We start from the raw sequence: 19,633 nt of genomic DNA, 5'->3' as shown, positions 1-19,633 counted from the left end.
AAAGTGGTCGAGATACTTCCGAGTCCTTGGCCAACCACAGTCAAATGTTGGATGCATTCACCACACTCCAAGAAACTCAGCCATCACTTCTTTCTTGCTGGAAACAGGGCATCTCCCTGGTGCCCCAGCCCTGGGGGTCCTCGGGGAACAGGGCTGGGAAGCTGCCATCTCAACAGCAGAGCCAGCAAAGCCCAGCATCCAAGTCCCCGGACCACCACGGGCTGCGAGCTTGACCAAGGCAGGCCTTCCAATCTCACCCTAAAGACATCGCTCATCGCTCACTCGGCTCTGTTCTTAGGCTCTTTCTCTTTTCTGTTTTACCTTCTTTCTTTCTCTGTTGGGGCAGAGGTCGGGGGGTAAGGAGACACTGAGGAGCTATTTAATAGCCCAAGAATAGAGCCTGACCCTAGCTCTCAGCATTCCACTTCTTAACTCGGAGAGGAGGAGACGGGACGAAGAAGCCTCTTCCCCTACAGTCTCAAGTCTGACCCATGCAGGCTGAGAGGAAGAACCACAGCCATGGTTCTCGGGGCCTGGCCTCCAAGGTGGGGAGCTCATGGACTGTATCCTCAGTCAGCTTTCATTTTCTTCCAAAGCCCGAGTCCAGTACAAGCTAGGAAGAGTTCACCCACATGGGCTGGGTGAGCTCAGCTCTTGGTCCCCAGGGGTCCCCAAACATCCCGCCACCACAGGCAGCGGCTTATCTAGCCATGGCTGTCACCCTATGCCTATGTCTGGGATCAGCTACATTGTGGATGACCTGACTCCAGGTCAGCTGTGTCACCTGGTCACGTTCCACACTCACTACAGCATCTGCGGCTCTCAAACCTCAGGGTCCCCTAGGGAGGACATGTGACAAATTCCACCATCCCTGCCCAGTGTCCCTAACTAGCTTTGAGGATGATGCTAAAAGTTGAAAGGCCCTCAAACAAGTGTCCCCGCCCCCCTGCATTAATCTATAGGATTAGACAGGGCCGGGACAGGAGTTCTAATCTTCTCTTCAAAAGGGAGCACTCAGGGATCCCTGGGTGGCGCAGCGGTTCGGCGCCTGCCTTTGGCTCAGGGCGCGATCCTGGAGACCCGGGATCGAATCCCACATCGGGCTCCCGGTGCATGGAGCCTGCTTCTCCCTCTGCCTGTGTCTCTGCCTCTCTCTCTCTCTCTCTCTCTCTCTCTGACTATCATAAAAAAACAAAAAAAAAAAAAAAAAAAAAAAAAAGGGAGCACTCAGATTTAAATCCAACAGGAAGTGACTTTTCAGAGGATCTGCATTTCTTTTTTTAAAGATTTATTTATTTGAGAAAGAGAAAGAGAGCGCATGCTTGAGCACAGAGGGAGAGAGAAGCAGACTCCCCGCTGAGCAGGGGGTCCTATGCGAGGCTCGAGCCCACCATCCAGATATCACAACCTCAGCTGAAATCAAGAGTTGGATGCCCAACCGACTGAGCCACCCAGGCGCCCCATGCACCTGCATTTCTCACGCATCCCCAGCTGGACGATGGAACACACATCTAAAGAACCTAGACTCCGGCTCACGTCTCTGCCACCTTTATCAAGGACAAACAGAGGGAACATCCCGATCGATTTCAACCAATTATTTACAGGCCCAAGATGGCCGGAGGAAGGGGGCCTGGTGTCAATCCTTGGTAGTCTTCGTGCTTCCTGTTTCCATGCCAGCACACTCACTGTCATAAGCAGCTGACCCTCCCCTCTGATTCCTTGAAGACGCAGAAGATGTAGGCTTTGGGTTTGCCCATCCTGCCTACCCCCGCGTTGGAAATGGAATGGGGGCGAGGCTCCTCGCCTCAGGCTCCCACTCCTTACTGCCCGCCCTTCGTGACAGCTGTTCTAGGGACACCTCTGCGATGTCAACTGAGAGAGTGAATCAGAAATGTCTACAACCTCTCCTCCGACACACAGGGGCACGTATCCAGCTAGCATGCAGGAGAGCACCTCCCACGGTGCTTGGCGTACACCGAGTGCTCAGAAACAGGTTTTGGTGCCAAAAGGCAATAAAGACAGAAAATAAGGGACGCCTGGGTAGCTCAGTGGTTGAGTGTCTGCCTTTGTCTCAGGGCGTGATCCTGGGGTCCTGGGATCAGTGCCACATTGGGCTCCCCTCAGGGAGCTTCTCCCTCTGCCTGTGTCTCTCATGAATAGATAAAGTCTTAAAAAAATAAATAGGAAAGGCTGAGCTTACTTTATCAACTTTAGAGACATAAAGATATTAAGAGAACTGCGTCTTCCTACATACGTGAGCATCAAGGCGGCTGAACCACCCTCTCTCCCCACAGCTCACAATAGAGGAGCAGCCCTGGGCCAGATGGTCTTCGGTCCGCACCAGGGCAATGGTTTCCACCATGAGGAAGTTGTCGGCCTAGGGTCCTAGATGTGCACATTCACGCAAACCGGTTTCCTTTCAATTTTCCTCTGGGAGCAAAATATGTTATATTTTCACTTACAGTAAAGGGACACGGTGGCATGTTCCACAAAGAGCCCTCCGAACGTGAACGTGGAATCAAGCTACACGGTGACCCGCTTTACAGGATGACCACAAACACTTATGAGAACCGGCCTCCCCTCTCACCACTCTTGGAGTTGGAAGAGGTCAGATGGCTCCTAATTCTCAGAAAAGGCTGTGTGAGTTCAGGTGTCCTCTGACCTTATAGGCTTGCCTCCCTTCACTGCTGAAGAGTCTACTTTTGGTAGATTCCTATGTAAGGACCTCATCGGGAGAAATTACTCGAAGGTGGTGAGGAGGGCCAGCCTGCACCTGGCAGGGTTGTCCCTCCCGCCACTGGTGCCATCTGCTCTCTGCACAGCCATGCTGGCTCCCGCCTGCTGGGCCTACCCCACCCAGGGCCCGGGCCTTCTGGCCTTCCAAGCAAGAAAACTGGTTCTGCCTGCCACCTTGGAATGCAGGACTCACACATGTTAAGACTTAATAGCTAATAAGCCCAGTCTAAGCCCACGAGGGAGAACTCTCGCTAAAAGCAGCTTTCAAAAGAACCCTTTTCGGGCAGCCCTGGTGGCTCAGCGGTTTAGCACTGCCTTCAGCCCAGGGCCTGATCCTGAAGACCCGGGATCAAGTCCCATGTCAGGCTCCCTGCATGGAGCCTGCTTCTCCCTCTGCCTGTGTCTCTGCCTCACTCTCTCTCTGTCTCTCATGAATAAACAAAATCTTTAAAAAAAAACAAAAAAAAACCAAAAGAACCCTTTTCATAGGTCCCCATAGGTCACAAGGTGCTGCTTACATCTCATGACCACAAACAGGCCTTTGGAAATCAAAGTGGAGATTTCAAGATGTGAAGGCAGCCAGGTACAAAGCAGAACAAACAAGTGGCACGTTGGGAAGGCAGCCTTGTCCAGTTGGAGAAACTGGCCATTCTCTGGAATTGACTAGCTTTTCCAATAGCATCTCTATAACTGCGTTATTTCTGCATGAATCCAGTTTAGTTTCACCTAAGCCCTCTGAAGACCCTCGGCCACGTGGATCGAATCTTCTTGTCCAAAAGTCATTTTTCCATCAGCACCCCAAAGCACTCGTGGGCTTTGAGTTGTCAGGATTAGGCTGGATATGGCTGCTTTGATGGTTTTCAAAGCTGGGAAGGACTATCTAACCTCCCAGTGGCTCTCTGCCACAGATGGGGGGCATGACAGCTCAGGCGTGGGCGGATCACAGGCAATTTTGTGAAATAGGCCTGGAAAGGAAGCGGTCTTACAACTTGATGCCACTTACCCTCATGACACGGACAAATGGCTTCCTTAAATCATTTTACTTATTCATGCTGACAAAGCCTCCTTCCCCCTCACCCCCAGGCCCTCCCTCAGTCCAGCACAGAGGTCAAGACACACCCAACAGCTGTCCTCTCTAGTGTGCCAACTGTGGGTGCCAACGACACGCCTAATGGGCGTCGCTACCTGGTGAACCGTAGCGGCCACTGTGAACTAGCACCATGTTCTCAGGGAGAGTGGGCGGCTACTCAAGAGCACACTAGAGGCTACGGTGGTAGCTTCAGGAAGATGGAAATCAGGAGGTTGATCCCCTGTACTCCAGGGATCCAGGGAAAAATGACAGTCAGTCATGATTTTATCTTCTGTTCCCACGTTAAGCGACCCTGTTGTTGGCTGGCCCTGTAGCCATTGGGAATCTTCTGGGTGCTACACACACGTGCAGGATGGTAGCTATTCGTGTGATGCTGCAGCTGACTTAACAAACTACCTTGGGCACGTTCCGAATTTCACTGTCCTGGAAAAAGCTCAATATCACAATTCCTGGAGATGACAAAACGAGTCCTCAGGTACATAAAGAAAATGATGAGCAGAAGCCCCAGAATGTAAGGTGCTCATCATGAAGATGAAGATGGTGAAGGCAATGGTAAGAAGAGAGAAATGTGGGGCACTCTCCTTATTAGTCTCCGTTCTCTCTGCTCTCATCTGCCACCCCCTGCCCTCCACACTGGAGACCTGTCCACCACGTGCTTCGGCATTCCGGGGGACTGAAGTCCAGTAAGTCAGGTCCAGGACAGCTCCCAGGCTTCTAATTCTTTTTTTTTTTTTTTAAGATTTTATTTATTTATTCATGAGAGACACACAGAGAGAGAGGCAGAGACACAGGCAGAGGGAGGAGCAGACTCCATGCAGGGAGCCGGACGTGGGACTTGATCCTGGGACTCCTGGATTACGCTCTGGGCCAAAGGCAGGCGCTAAAGCTGAGCCACCCAGGCATCCCCCAGGCTTCTAATTCTTTTCATCTCTCACAGCAATAAAGTCCAGTGCCCTTACCTAGAGCTGAACTACTACAGAGTCTCAAAAAAAAAAAAAAAAAAAAAAGAACTGAAGATCATATTTCTTTCATGTGTTTTTTCCCCCTTTTTTGAACTGTAGTAAAAGATTTAAGCTTGTATCTATTAAATGACTGCAGTGTATAGAATTCACAATGCTGAAGCAAGAAAATATATTTGGACTTCTACACAGAGGAAGATCCAAGGGATGAAGTCTCTGAAATGGGAGATGAGTGAGGATTCTATCCAACAGGTTATGGGATGGCCTTGATCTATAATTTGATGGAGGCAATGCCTGGGACACTAGAATATTGCTCACTATGGAGAAAGCTTAGTTTCAAAGTGAGTGTGACTTTTGACATTGACAGGAGACAGGGGATCTTAAAATTTCCAGTAGACTGCTGGGTTCCTCCTTGCACTCTGCTAGTCAGTGAGCCACAGTACCATAGAGCAAAGGTGGCTGGGTTACAACCTCAGTACTGACAGTAACCACCCAGGTGACCATGAGCAAGTTCATTTGCCTTTCCAGGTGCTGAGTTCCTCATCCATTACCAGAAGTTTGGATCAGATGAGTTCTGAGACCTGGGATTTCTGTATTTTGACCTCCCAACCCCATCCCATCACCCCAACATTTAAGACTCTTTATCTAAGTGTAGGACCTTCCTCTCCTTCATCCTAAACTTGGCCGGGCAAGTGACTTACTGTTTAGCACATGACTGTCATCATCTCTCAAAATCCACTGCAAGCTCTTAAGGACAGTGAAACTTCTCAGCTGTGGCCCCTAATCTGATGGTGACAGCATTACGGGAGGAAGTAATTTCTCCCAACCCAAACCAATTGAGCTGTGATTGCAGGCAAGATGATTTCAAGGAGCTGCCCGTGAAGATAACGGGGAGATTCCTGCCGCTTCTGTTAATCACCAACACTTCACGCACTGATGCGCTAATAAGTATAGTCACACTTAATCAGGGCCGACAGCCTCCTCCTCCTCCTCCTTCTCCTGGGGCTGGGAGGAAAAGACAGGAGGGCGACATCCACTCCACAGGAGAGGTCAAGAGGCCGTGCAAGAGGCCTTGCAAATGAATACTATCATTATACCTCCCCAAGGAGGGGAAACAGAATGCCGTGGTGCTGGGAAATGTCTCCACTGGATGCTCTGGGCGAGGGAAAGACCCACTGCCAGCCTTCCGTTCTTGCAGTCGTCTGCACGATGCTGGGACAGACACCGCTTCCACAGACACAGGCCGCCAACAATACTGGCAATCCTTCCCAGACACACAGGACTTGGTCCTGAATATCCATCCGATCACCTCACACACGAAGACCTGTATTCCTGAGATGCCTTTCATCTTACTTGCTGGCTGGGGAAGCTCAAGTCCAGAGGCTTCTTTTGTGACTTTCCTGTAACAGGGTTTAGTGGCCCAAGCTCCTGGGCGAGGAGATGGGAAGCCCAGTTCTAAGGTTAGTGGGCCCTGGGGACTCACTGTGTGACCAATGGCAGCCTACTCCCTCGGGCCCTCTCCTTCCCCAACTACACAACGGAGTCGATATTGACCTACACAGATAGTGAGAGAAAAAAGGAAAATTGAGGTCAGAGTGACTTGGGTCATTGAGAGTTGAGGAGCTCTCCATACCCAAATGACAAGTGCTGTAGACTGTCATCACAAATAGGTTGTTGGAGACCAAAGCTACTCCTTATTATGCAAATTCCTGATGGAAAAGAGTAAAGTGGAGTGGTTAAGAGTCAGACTCTCCGGGTTCAGTTCCACTTATTATGACTTATGTCCCTTAAACGTCTGTTTTCCGGTCTGTAAAACGAAGAGCGGGAGAGTACCTACCTCCCACACCTGCCGCAGGCACAAAACAAGGTAACTCATGCAGAGAGTTCAGAAGAGTCACAGGCACATAGCAGGGAACCGAAACAGAGGACTCCATGTGAAGCGAGAACTGGAGTAACCCAGAGTCCTAGAGGGCTAGCAGGTGGTATGCAACCTTCCTGCCATCTCTGGCTAGCTAGCTCCTGATGGAAGCCTTAGAGGACAACCACACTGGCCACGGGCGTGAGCCACCTGTGTGAGGATCCAGATACGGAATCACGATCGTGCCGGAGCGAGGCACAGGGGCCCTCCAGCAGGAAGGTGGAGACCCCCAGACCCATCCTGTCAGCCCACAGGAGGAGACAACCCTGCTCCCCAGCGGGGAGGTAAGGGCAACAGCCTCCTTAGGAGCCTGGCATGGGGAACACGCCATGGGTCCGCACACAGGGGCCATGGCGTGGTCTGAACAGCTACATCCAAAGCCCTGATGCAGTGTGGAGCTCCTCTGAGGTTTTTCTACACTATGATCAACACGAAGGCTCTGGAGAACATCTAGGCCTGCTGGCTGCCAGTCCAGAGATCTCCCTTGTCGACCTCCAACTATCCCCAAACATCCCTGCAGGACACATTTCCCCGGGGCACACTATCCCTCTCCCCCGCCCTCCTCCCTTCAGAAGTATTCCTCTGTGACCGGCCAATTAAAACTCTTTCCCAAGCTAACTGTCTCCTCAGACCCAGAGTGCCTTACAAGATGGTAAGTCTAACCAGGAGAAGTGTGCAAAACCTTTGCAGGCAGGCCCCCCGCCTCCCCAAGTCTGCTGGCTTTCCCTGCACCACTCACTCGTCTCTATTGGCTGGGAATCCGGCCCTTCCACCCCATAGCTCAGCAGCAGTGGGGCTCACAGGCCAGGCTGTCTGGGCACCGTTCCTTCAGCGGCATGGCTGCAGGCCAGCAAAGGGCCTGAGAACCCACTCTTCCCAGAGCTACAGTCTCAGCAGGTGAGGGGAAAGGCGACACGGGAAATAGAAGAGCCAGAGATCCGAATTAGCTCCGAGAGCCAGGAGACGGGGGGCAAGCTGAATTGACAGGGCGCCTGGTGACCGTCACTCCTTTGTCACTGGGTAAAAAGAACTTAATTCTGTGCTTTGAGTTGGAGGTCAGAGAGAGTTCCAGTGGGTGCTGCCCCCTGACTCGGGTCGCCCCCACTGTGCTCAATCTGAAGGCAAACCAAATACCCTTTACCTAGGTCTTGCCGCTCAGAGTGCTTTCATTCCGCACGTCTCGCAGACGCTAGCCAGCGCCTATTCACGGGACCGTGGGCAGGTGGTTTCGGCTCTCGGAGCTTCCGTTTACTCATCTGAGACACGGGGGGTGAAACTTAACTTGTCTTCACTCCGTCACAGAGGTTTTATAAGGATCAAGTAAGATGAAATTCTAAAGTACTTGGTAAACGATAACGTGCCATTTGTGGCTGTCATAAATCCCCAGGCCCACGTGGTCCGGGCCCCGGACGGACCTGGCGTCAGCTGGACAGCTGGGCCACTCAAAGTGAATTAAAAGGGGATTGTAATTTTTGGTTGCACCTGTCAAAGCACATTACAGATGATCCAGTTCTTAACTCTCAGGGACGCTTTGCATTTCCCAGATCCCCTGCATCTCGCAAAGCTGTGGAAGAGCCTCTCAGCATCCCAAGCCTTACGTGCTCATCCGCAGCCCCTCTGGCTCTTCTCTCTTTCCCACTGCCTCTTCCTCTCCGATACGAAGCTCAGCTTAGCCCCACTTACACACTTTGCACCCCACTATGCTGTATTACCTAGCAGTGAAGTCTGGCAACTTGCACATTCCCTTTCTACCTTTCCAGTTCTAGCCCCTTCCATGCAAATTCCATGATTTGCATTAAAAGGCCTGGGAACAGGTGACCAAGGGCACCAATCTCCATAGAGGAAGGAGCTAAATCAGCAAAGTAGGATCCTCCTTATGAAGACAAGGTGGGTGGGTGGGTGGACTGGACGCATATATTGGTAAACCTGGACCCTGTCACGTATTATTCTTCTTATGCCCACTTGACAAGGTGCCTACAAATCTATTAAAGATGCTTTACGGTAGATGATGTCACACAGCATCCAGGAAGGGGTACGCAGGAAGGGATTCGGAAGTCGTCCTCACAGAAAGCTGCGCTTGGTGGGTCTGTGACTAGGACGGCAGACTTGAATGGAATCTCAGAGGCACAAATAAAGCGTTTTCCAAAATCCCTTCTCTGGGGAAAATAGTTCGCAGGGTATTACAGAGATTACATGGCAAAAGCACAATTCCATGGCTGAATCAGTGCGCAAAACGCTGGGTTAAGCAGAGTTAAAGGGGTTTCTTGAACTTTAAGACTTCCAAGCGAATTCAAAGATAGTTTTAACGTGGAACAGATCGGATGGTAAATATTTCATAAGAGACATTTTAGGAAACTCTGCTTTTGACTCTCTTCCTTGTTTTACAGACAAGGGAGCTGAGACCCACAGGGGACAGTGACCCACATAACATCCCTCAGGGCTCTCGTAGTGGGCACGTGTGGAGGGGGTGAGACCCCAGGTTTCTAACCCCAGTTTTGTGCTAAATTCCTGGAGAAGTGATAGAAAAAGCCACCTGCCCAACTGCCAAAGTTGCATTTCCTCAAGCATCAAGGTTACCTTCCCCAAAATAACCACCCAGGGCAACCAGCCTCGCAGCCGGAGTCTCCACACTCCACTCCACGTGTCATGATTTGTAGGCCCCCAATCGATATACAAACTCATGACGAAAGGTCACTCAAGTCAACAGCTGTGCTTCTTGCCTACCACACGCCAAGGTGAGCATCGCTCCTGGGGCAATCTACCTGTCCCGCTCCAGAGCCCTCATCCCATGGTGGAGACTTCTCCAGGTGTGCGCGTGTCAGAGGAAAATAAAAAATGACCGATGACTGCCCCTTTACCTTCTTCTTGGATTTAAAGACGTTACACCTGAAGATGTTGCTGGCACCATCTCGAGCGATGTAGCTGAAGATCTTCAGGTCTTGGGAATCGTGAGAGACATAGAAGATCCTACGGGAAGAGTAACAGAAAAAGGCATCGAAGACGGCATTAGGTTCGAATCTCCAACAAGGAAACCTGTGTGTAAGGACGTGCCGAGGACGGCGCTCACGGCTTCCTGTGAAGCCACAAGCAGGCGGCACTGTCAACGGGCCCCAGGAACAACCTGGCGACTTGCATCCCAAGATCTAGCGGGCTCACCTGGTCCCACGCACGTTGGGCCGCCACTTAGTGGAGAGAGGAGGGGATCTGCAGTCGTAGCGGCCACTTTGCCACTGAGGGTCCCCAGCAGGGCTACCCAGAAGCCGAAATAACGAGCGAAGTACCTTCGTACTTTCACCAACATGGTCCCTCAAGAGCCTTGTTACCGAGATGGTCGCCGAGGACCCCAAGAGCCCAGGAGGGACACCGGGAGATAAGTGGATACGGAGGATGGTCCTGGCAAGAAAGCCCAGGTCCCCTTGGGGACCGCATGTCTCTGCCTGCCGCGGGGCACTCGTGTCAGGACACCTCGTGTGTCCGCTGACTGTGAATGATGCAGGTACAAGGTGGCCCTGCTTGTTTAAGGCGGCTTCCAGTAAAGGGACATGGAAGGGATGGCCAACCATGGTTCCTCGGCACCTGCTGCCTGAGGAACTCCCCCCACCCCCCCACCGGCAGTCCTTCGAGACTGTCCCTCGCCGAACGTCTCGGAAGCTTCTCCAGCCTATGGTGCCCCCCACTGAATCAGCGTCCTGGTGATCCTCTGGTAGACGAGGCCTGGACAACGGGCCCGGATCCATGCAAGCTGCAAGCCGGAGCAGCCCGGGCCCCCCTGCCTGGTCCTGGCGGCCGTCTGTGTGACATGGCCTTGAGATGTGGTTCCATCCCCCCTCCACGGTACCGCTGCCCACAGATCCTCCTTTTTCACCCGGAGTTTTGCAACCCGCCTGGCGTCTCTCCCTGCTTCCCAGCGCCCCTGTGGCCAACCCGTTCTCCTCCTTGCCAGTAAAATGGTATTTTTAAAGCCACAAACTACATCTCACTATTTCCCCTCTAGAAACTTCTCAAAGGCGCCCTACTGCCCTCAGCATAAAGTCCTAACTCCTGGGCACAGCTGCCTTCCCGCTTCTGTCTCTCCCCGTATGTCCTGGCCTACATACACCTGCTGCTGCCACCATGGCGACGTGCCCTTGGAATCCATCAGGACTCGGTTCAGAAGCGCCTTCCTGCCCCCCAATAGGAGCTGCTGCACCCCTTGGACTCCCCGTGACCACAGCACAGCCCTTGCACCACGACGTTTACGCTGGGGCTCCCTGAAGGAAAGAGGACCACGTCCTGGTGTCCCCAGTGCCAGCACGGTAATTGGCCCACGGAAGATTCCTAACACCAGCTGAGGAGGGAAGGAGGCATCGTGCTGTCATTAGTGAGCACCCGAGACGTCGTCGGTCTGGTTTTTCACTGCTCCCCTCCACCCCCAGGCCCGAGGAAGTAAGGTCAGTTAGTTCAGCTGAATCATACCTAAAACTCCTTCCATTTTCGAGTTTTTGATTATCACACCATGCCCCAGGGAACAAGACCTGGATTGAAAACAGGACAGAGTGGATATGACAGAGTGGCAGGCCCACAGGATGGACGGACACGGCAGGCAGCCAGGAAGGGCAGCGAGCGGAGGTTAACTTTCCCTTGGTGGACAAAGCACCTTTCCAGCAAATGTGAGGCCAGCCGGTGTGCGGACACAGTCCCCGTGGACCAGGGCTCTTTGGAGATGGCTCTGCGACCCAATGTGTCATTATTAAAGGTAAATAACCAAAAAAAAAAAAAAAGATAAATAACCTCCAACCAAAAAAGTCAGCTAGTTGGAGATTTAGAGAAGTGTCCACCCACAGGATCAAGTGGTAGAAAGTTTTGTCATGTGACCTCATTCACCAACAAATTAATCATCCAACTGAGTAAGGCCGCAGGTCCCAAATTCCAGATTGAGACACATGTTCCAAGAACCCTTATTTCTCCATACCCTGGTTTTCCTAAGAACTGTGACTGTGTGTGTCGGGGGTAAGGCAGGAGGGGAAGCTAAGACGAGCACTCCAGTGACTAAGGAAAGCCTTTTCCCCTCCTTCATCTTCAAGCCTGGTGCAGTCCTGACCCTGCTTCCAGAAAGTATCACAATTTTCTGCTTTCAGTATAATTATCAAAGGTGGGATACCAGAGCGGTTCACTGTACGGTGAGATGGTAGTAACAATGATTACTAAGGTTTTGTGAAGTTTTGCTCCCCTTTCACAGTTCTTCAGATTTCTTGTTTTTACTTTAAAACACGCATAGGATTGTAATTTTCACCTGCTAATGGAATGGTTATGCTTTAAAGCTATAGCAAGAGACTTTTCTTTTTTTTTCTTCTTTTTTATATTTATTTATTTATGATAGACATAGAGAGAGAGAGAGAGAGAGAGAGAGAGAGAGAGAGGCAGAGACACAGGCAGAGGGACAAGCAGGCTCCATGCCGGGAGCCCGATGTGGGACTTGATCTGGGGTCTCCAGGATTGCGCCCTGGGCCAAAGGCAGGCGCCAAACCACCGAGCCACCCAGGGATCCCCGCAAGAGACTTTTCTAAGGGTTGTTCCACCAAGGACTGAAATAGAAACAGGACCCCGGAGAAACTGCATGTGGAGCTTATCACTGCATGTGGAGCTTATCATTCAGGCTGACGGAGCAATGAAGAACCACCAGGCCCACCACCAACGCCCCCTTCCCCTTGACTATTAATCTAAAGTAAACTTGTTTCTCTCAAGAGCACAGGAGTTAAAACAGAATATTGCAAAGACACCTTGCGTGGTCATCAGGTCTGGACCCAACCCGGCGTCCCTGTCGCTCAGGATCTGTCAGCGACAGACAACTCACTCCCTGATAGAACACCCCCTCTTCGGGACTTTCTCATTACTTGGCAATTCTCGCTTACGTTGATTCGAGATCTACCCACAGGAATGCAGCAGAGGGAGGTGGTTGAAAAATGCTGGCCCGGGTGTGGGACAGACCCGGATCTTAGGCCCGGGCTCGGGCACTTACTGGTGGGAGATCCTGGTCATCATTTCCCTGTGGTTCTTGGCCAGCAACACGGGGACGATCATAGCGCTGTACCTCACCCTTGGGGTCTGGAGAACGAATGCACGCAGCGAGAGGCGCTTATAGCAGCAAGGGGTCCGTGAACAGTCAACGCTCTTATTACTCCACACCACTGCCCTACTTCCACCCTTCGGGGCCTTAGAGAATAAAGCTAATCCTTCTTCCAAAGGGCAACCCCTTGAGTATTTGGAAACAACCGCCATCCTTCTATGTACTCCCCTCGCTGTTAAGCTGACATGTTACCTCTTCTTTTCGAAGTTCTTGCACGGACCCATTTCCATCACTCACTGCTCCAGTGCTTGCACTGGGGGCTATGGGTGAGAAAGATCTGGGCTCAAGTGTTAGCATTTTCCACTTCCCAGCTGTTGACCTCAGGCCAACTCCTTCATTGATGTAACCCCTTTCTCCCTCATTTAATAGGAACATTAACAATCTCTTTGCAGTACTAAGTATTAAAACACCCCCCACACACACACACACACATTTAACACAGTGCCCAGCACGCGGCGGGTTGCTTGCCCCAGTCAATAGGAGTTCCCTCTTCCTTATCAACCTTTTCTGCACATACCCCAACTCTCCAGTGACTCTTTCCAATGCCACAGAACTGAGTCATGTTCCTGGCATCTTTGATAGTGTGTGTTTTTTTTTTTTTATGTAGTTATAACATCTCACGGCTGCCGCACACCGTGGTCAACCTAGACGCTCAGAGCCGATCTGCACGACTGCTCCCGGGGCAGGTTTCCTAAGTGTACCTGGATGGTCCGTCGTTAGGACTGGCTCCTAGTGATCCTACTCCCTCTTCCAAGCTCTCGTGGACCATCCGCTTAATGATCTCTTCTACAAGTTCACTAGTGTGTGATCCCTGGACCCAGATTTTCCTCCTTCCCAAAAAGTGGGATGGATGTTTCATTCTGGCCATCTTCTCACATCCTCATTGTGACTTATAGTGGTACAATCTCATTAGGACCCCAAGACCCAAGTGCCCGAGGCCCAGATACACTTAAGGGAGGGACACCCGTTTCCTCATGATTTTTAAACATTGGGTTTTCTTTTTTAAAATTTTTTATTTATGAGAGAGAGAGAGAGCACGCGCGCACGAGCGTGAGCATGCTCAAGCACGAGCAGGAGGGAGGGGTAGAGGAAGAGGGAGAAGCAGATTCCCCACTGAGCAGAGAGCCTGATGCAGGACTCAATCCCAGGACCTTGGGATCATGACCTGAGCCAAAGGCAGACACTTCACCGACTGAGCCACCCAGATGCCCCTAAACATTCTGTGCTTTAAGTCACCCATGTTCTGGTGTTTCTAGTTTGAATATCAGATAATCCTCTACTGAAGAAAGAGAGAGAGAGAGAAATGGAATCCACAGATGTAGAGTGAGGCTTAGGAGCTTCTCCGTGTCCTGTACTACTGTCCCCTGTGGGATTTCTCTCATCCTCAGCCTTTGCCAAGAGCCCACTGCACCCAAAGCATAGCTTGGTCCATCGTGGCTGCTCCTTTGTGCTCACATTTGCTTTTAACCTCTGTCGCACTGTGTACTTTTTAAGGAACACTATATAAAAATACGGGTAGCCGCATGATTTTTCTCCATGGGCTTACATTTTTGGGACCAACTGGAATCACTTATGTTGTACTTCTGTCCTCAGGTGCTCATCCTTTACTGCCTCTCAGCCTCCAGCCCACTGTCACCATCCTTCTCTCTGGATATGATGACCTCTAAAACAGCAGGGTCACCCCCCTACCCAACCTGCTGTTAGGGCTCTGTCCTGCTGTCATCTCCCTGGGCACTGCCTGCTGGCTTTGTAAACTACTGGCTACAGAGAAGGTGAAAAGTCATGAGCAAGGATTCCTGAGTCTACATACACGCTCCTCCCATGCAAGACCCACAGATGTGGAGTCCCACACAAGGGCCCCACACCTCGTCCTGCTCACAGCCTGCTGGCCGCCTGCCACGGCTCAAAGCGCGGAATCCCAGGGCAGAGGGTCTAGACCCAGCATCGGGACCTTGGGCAGTTTTTTTCCTGTTCTCCCAATCCTTGGAATGAGAATAAAAATATCTTCCAGGGTGGTTGTAAAGTTCTGGGAAGGGCAAAGAGAGTGGGTGGGACAGTGGATGGGCAAATAGACTGTACCCCATGACGTGCCGTACAAATATTTTTAAACTGTGAACCTGCAAGTGGAAGAACAAAGATAAATCATCACTGTTCCCTCAATGTCACCATCTCTCTGGAGGGTGAGAGAGGGGGTGTCTCCAGCCAGAAGGCAGCACAGATTTTCCTCTTGATGCCCCAAAGGTATGGGCATTCCTAACCTAAGAGACACCCCACCAGGACAGAGAGAAATGAACTATGACTGGAAAGATAAGTTACCAAGTAACTTGCAAATGGCAGAGACAAAATCCAGTGGGATCTTCTTTTAAAAAAAAGATTTTTGAGTAATCACCACACCCAGTGTGGGGCTCGAACCTATAACCCTGAGATCAAGAGTCCTATGCTCCACCAGCTGAGCCAGCCAGGCCCCCCCAGCAGGGTCTTCTCAAGGCCAGACCTTGAGGAAAGAACAAAACACACTGTGACAAGCACTGTGGACTGACGCCAGGACCGCCCCGCTGCATCAAACCAGCTGAGGACGGTGCAGCCGTGAAGGCCTGGTCCTGGGAAGACCCAGGGTGACTCTTGCCCCCAGGAGCAAGGACTCTCCTAGGAAGCTCAGCCACCCTCCCCCAAATGAATGTGTTAACTTCCGAGGGCTTGGGGGCAGTTTTGTGTGTGGGGTGGTAGTTTGGAGGGGGCCCGCTGGGCTCTGCTAGCAGAACCACACAAGGATGCAGAGCAGCCCTGGCGTCTGGCCTGAGCGCAGGTGTCTTCCTCTGCCCAGCAGCCCTGCCGCGATCACACACTTCTGCACCTCTGTCCCTGGTCGGCACACTTTTTCCATGCTTCTTATTTTTAATTCAATCTTTAGATAAAATTGACCTTCGTGGTGATCATTTTTCTCTCTTATTATTGCTTTGGTCTGATTATCTTTTCGTCCCGCTGAATTCCCCGGGGCTCTTTATCACATCAGCTGGTTCTCTTCTATTACAAATTCCTTCAGTTTCTGTCTTCTTCAGCCCTCACTGTAGCCATTCTCAATGTGAGGCCTGCCTCCCCCAAATGCTTTCTCGGGCTGCTATCTGGCATGGGGGGATGGGGATGAGCTCATGAAATGGTCCCCCAGGCCCTGGTGGATCTGGTCTGCTTACTTCACAGCCGTCCCAGGCGCTGGGACACACCGTCCACGGTTCTGTGCGTCCTCACAGGCCTGCACCCCAACGGCGCAGCCTGGGGGAGCCAGGGGCCCGGGCTAGGAGACACCTCGAGCGGCTGGCAAGCCCATCCATTCAACTGCAGGCGGAGAAATGCAAACATGGAGCCCTTCCTAAGGTTTCCTTCAAGGAATAAAAGTATACAAATGTCTAAATTGCTCCTGTGATCTACGGTAGACGTAGGGTAAGAGATGAGCAATCAACTGAGTTTTAAAATCTAGTGTGAGGGACGCCTGGGTGGCTCAGTGTTTGAGCATCTGCCTTCGGCTCAGGGCATCCTGGGGTCCTGAGATCGAGTCCCATATCCGGATCCCCATGAGGAGTCTGCTCCTCCCTCTGCCTCTCTGTGTGTCTCTCATGAATGAGTAAATAAAATCTTATAAATAAATAAATAAATAAATAAATAAATAAATAAATAAATAAAATCTAGTGCGAGTCAGGAGAACACACATTTCTCTTCTGCTAGTCCAGTTAAGGCAGCCCCGCGGCCTATCTGAGTCAGGTATGTGCTCATACCACGGCTGTTCCTTCCTATGTCCCCCCTAAAATCTCCCCTACTATATTTGAGTCAACCACAAAGCATCACACGGCGCTTTCTAAACGCCGAGCGCTGCAATAAGCTAATTTCCTCTTGTTCGGTACTTGACATGCGGCTGACACCAGGCCAGCAACCCTTGGCCAAAATTCCCTCGGAGGCTTCAAGGCTAACGTCTCTCCCATGCTGGTCACTTCCCCCAAATAGCTGCCACCTGCTGTCAGCGTTCAGAAACCAAAGGTTAGGGGCGCCTCGGTGGCTCAGTTGGTTAAGCATCCGCCTTCAGCTCAAATCATGATCCTGGGGTCTTGGGATGGAGCCCCACGTCGGGCTCCCTGCTCAGCGGGGAGTCTGCTCCTCCCCTTCCTTTTGTGTGCACATGTGCTCTCTCTCTGTCCCTCAAATAAATGAAATCTTAAAAAACAAAACAAGCTTTACGCAGGCCACCAATTCTTTCTCTCCCCGATCTCGCATCTGTTAGCTGAGTTTGCACATTCGGCGTGTTCATGTCTTCTGGGGTCAGCTCGTCCTTCCCACACTTCTGAGGACACTCAAGCTTCCTGAAGAACCGCTCTCCTTCCAGAGCCAGAGAGCAGAGCGAAAAGGAGGGGAGTCCTCCCCTTCCCCGTGAACAACGGATCCTCTTGCTTTCAAGACAGGAAACACCTCCCTTCTTCAATGGTATGTGCAGACATGGGTTAGGCACCTGTCTTCCCAATGCAAAAGAAATCATGATCCAAAGTTCACAGTCTTCCTTCCCATGTCTCTACGTACCCTGAGGTCCCTGTGATTTCCTACAACAAGGGTGACAGAGCCACAAAGCCTCAGTGGAGGCTACTTCAAGCCACTTAAGACCCCAACCCCATAGTGCCCTCAACTGCAAAATGGCACGAGAAGAGGTTCATGGGATGGTCACGTGTATCAAGTATCAAATGAAAGGACTTATGCATGATGCCTGGCTCAAAAAATCTTCCCCAAATTGATCAGAATATTTGCTAATCTGCTGTGTGTCCCCCATGTGCCAGGCGATGCTCTAATTGCTTTATATATAAAAAGTCATTGAACCCTCACAGCAGCTCATGAGGTAGGTGCTAGGACTATCACCCTTTTAGAGAGGAGGGAACAGAAGGGTTGCTCAAGTTTCTCAAGATCACACAGCCAGCTAGTCGGTTTGTCACCTAGGGCTGTCATCATAAATGACCACATCTGGATGGCTTAAAACAACCAAAATTTAATCTCTCATAGTTGGGGCGGTCGGGGGGGCAGAAATCAAGGTGTTGGCAAAGTTGGCTCCTCCTCTGAGGGAGGGTCCATTCCATGCCTCTCTCCTGGCTTCCGGTGGCTGCCTGCGATCCTGGGGGCTCTCTGGCTTCCCACTGCACCACATCTGCTGCCCTGGGGCTTCATGCCCCGCCCCCCCCCGACTTTGTGCATCCTCTCTGTTTCCCTCTCCAAATCCCCTCTTGTTATAAGGACACCAGTAGGTAGATTGGGGGCCCACCCTGGCGCACTATGACCTCACCTTGTCTGTATTACATCCACAAAGCCCCTCTTGCCAAATAAGGTCATGGTCATGGGTATCAAGGGTGACCCCTTGGACTGATCTTTTCGAGCAGACAATTCGACCCACTATAGTCTCTGGGCCAGAGTCTGAACCCCAGCTGTTAGCCAGGTTCCTAACTCCCACATTGTCTGCTTGTCCACTTAGCTGATTACTAACTGTCACACATCATCTGAATATTACGTTGTCATATTAGTAGTGTTATCTTTCTACCCAGCTAGAAGATGGTGGTATGGCACACTGATGCCACCTAGGAACTCTGCGTTTCCTTACTCTGTTTTGCCAAGGCCTTGAGGCCTTCTTTGGTTCTCTGGTTGCCTATAAATTCATCCTCACGTGGGTAAGATGGTCAGTGGACACTCGGGGGACAGGTGCTCGGTTTCTCTGCTATCCCCGACTGCCCACCTTCCAAGTTTCTTCAAATAGACCAACCCAGAGATACTATAAATGCTCATCCTAGTTCTTCCAAAGGCAGTCCTCAAATGACCCATCAGGAGCTTCTTGGGATCCACCCCACGACCCACTCTGTCCTCTGCTCTCATCTCCTCCCCACCATCACTTGCTCAGCACGTGGGAACCCCGTGTGCCTGATGGGAAATGAGGAGAGGGCACCCACTCCCCTTCCCTGGGGCTCAGAGAACCCGGCTGGCACCACCAGGTGCTTCTCTTTCTCTGATTACTCTGACCTGCTCGTCTGATTCCACATCAGAGAAGGTCTGAATCTCAGCTCATTGAAGGTGCTTCCTTCTCAGGACTTGAGGACCAGAGAATGTGGGGTCGGGGCAGGTGTCAACAACCCTACCTCTCACACGCACCCCAGGACAATGTGTCCTACCACAGCTCCCTCCGTATCATGATCTAATGTCTTTTTTTTTTTTTTTTTTAATTATATGGAACCACGGATCTTTACTTCCAGCCCACAAACATCATGGAACAGAATGGGGTGGAAGAACTGACATACACTCGATCTCATTTCAATTTCCAATCACTTTTTAAAAAAGATTTCAGAGAGAGAGGGGGAGAGAGAGAATGAGCATGAGCATGTGCACATGAGCAGGGGAGGGGCAGAGGGAGAAGCAGACTCCCCGAGGAGCAGGGAGCCCGAGTAGGGGCTCGATCCCAGGACCCCGAGATCATGACCTGAGCTGAAGGCAGACACTTCACTGACTGAGCCACCCAGGCGCCCTCCAGCCACTTTTTAATAGTCTTCGGTTTTCCCTTTGGAAGTGTGGGGAAGGGGCAAGATGGGAGGCTGGAGGAAGCCAGGTCCAAGGGTGGGGGCATGGGGGATGGGGGAAGGTGGGAAGGGAAGAAGGTCCTGGCTTGAGGAGTCTTTCTTCCTGCTGTGCTGCTGCAAGCTCTTCCCCTCCTTGGTTTCCCCACTACCCAGGGCAGCTGCTGAGGGATCTCCCCACTACCCCAGGGCACTTGGGGTGGAGGGTAGCGTGACCTGATTTCTTTCCAAGAAATGCGT

At 51.5% G+C, this 19,633-nt stretch overlaps 1 protein-coding gene across 1 annotated transcript in view; it reads right to left on the bottom strand.

Moving 5' to 3' along the window:
• Positions 1 to 19,633, bottom strand: part of LOC121471526 (nitric oxide synthase 1 adaptor protein) — a 265,854-nt gene that overhangs the window by 20,514 nt on the left and 225,707 nt on the right. Inside the window, exon 5 of the mRNA XM_041722342.1 lies at positions 9,562 to 9,670. Within this exon, the coding sequence (XP_041578276.1) occupies positions 9,562 to 9,670 (109 nt within the window). The remainder of the gene's footprint in view (positions 1 to 9,561; positions 9,671 to 19,633) is intronic.

The sequence above is a fragment of the Vulpes lagopus genome, chromosome 11, assembly GCF_018345385.1.
Source record: "Vulpes lagopus strain Blue_001 chromosome 11, ASM1834538v1, whole genome shotgun sequence".
NCBI classification, from domain to species: domain Eukaryota; kingdom Metazoa; phylum Chordata; class Mammalia; order Carnivora; family Canidae; genus Vulpes; species Vulpes lagopus.
The sequence above is the reverse complement of the archived record's forward strand: the minus strand, read 5'-3'. Positions and strand labels throughout refer to the sequence as shown.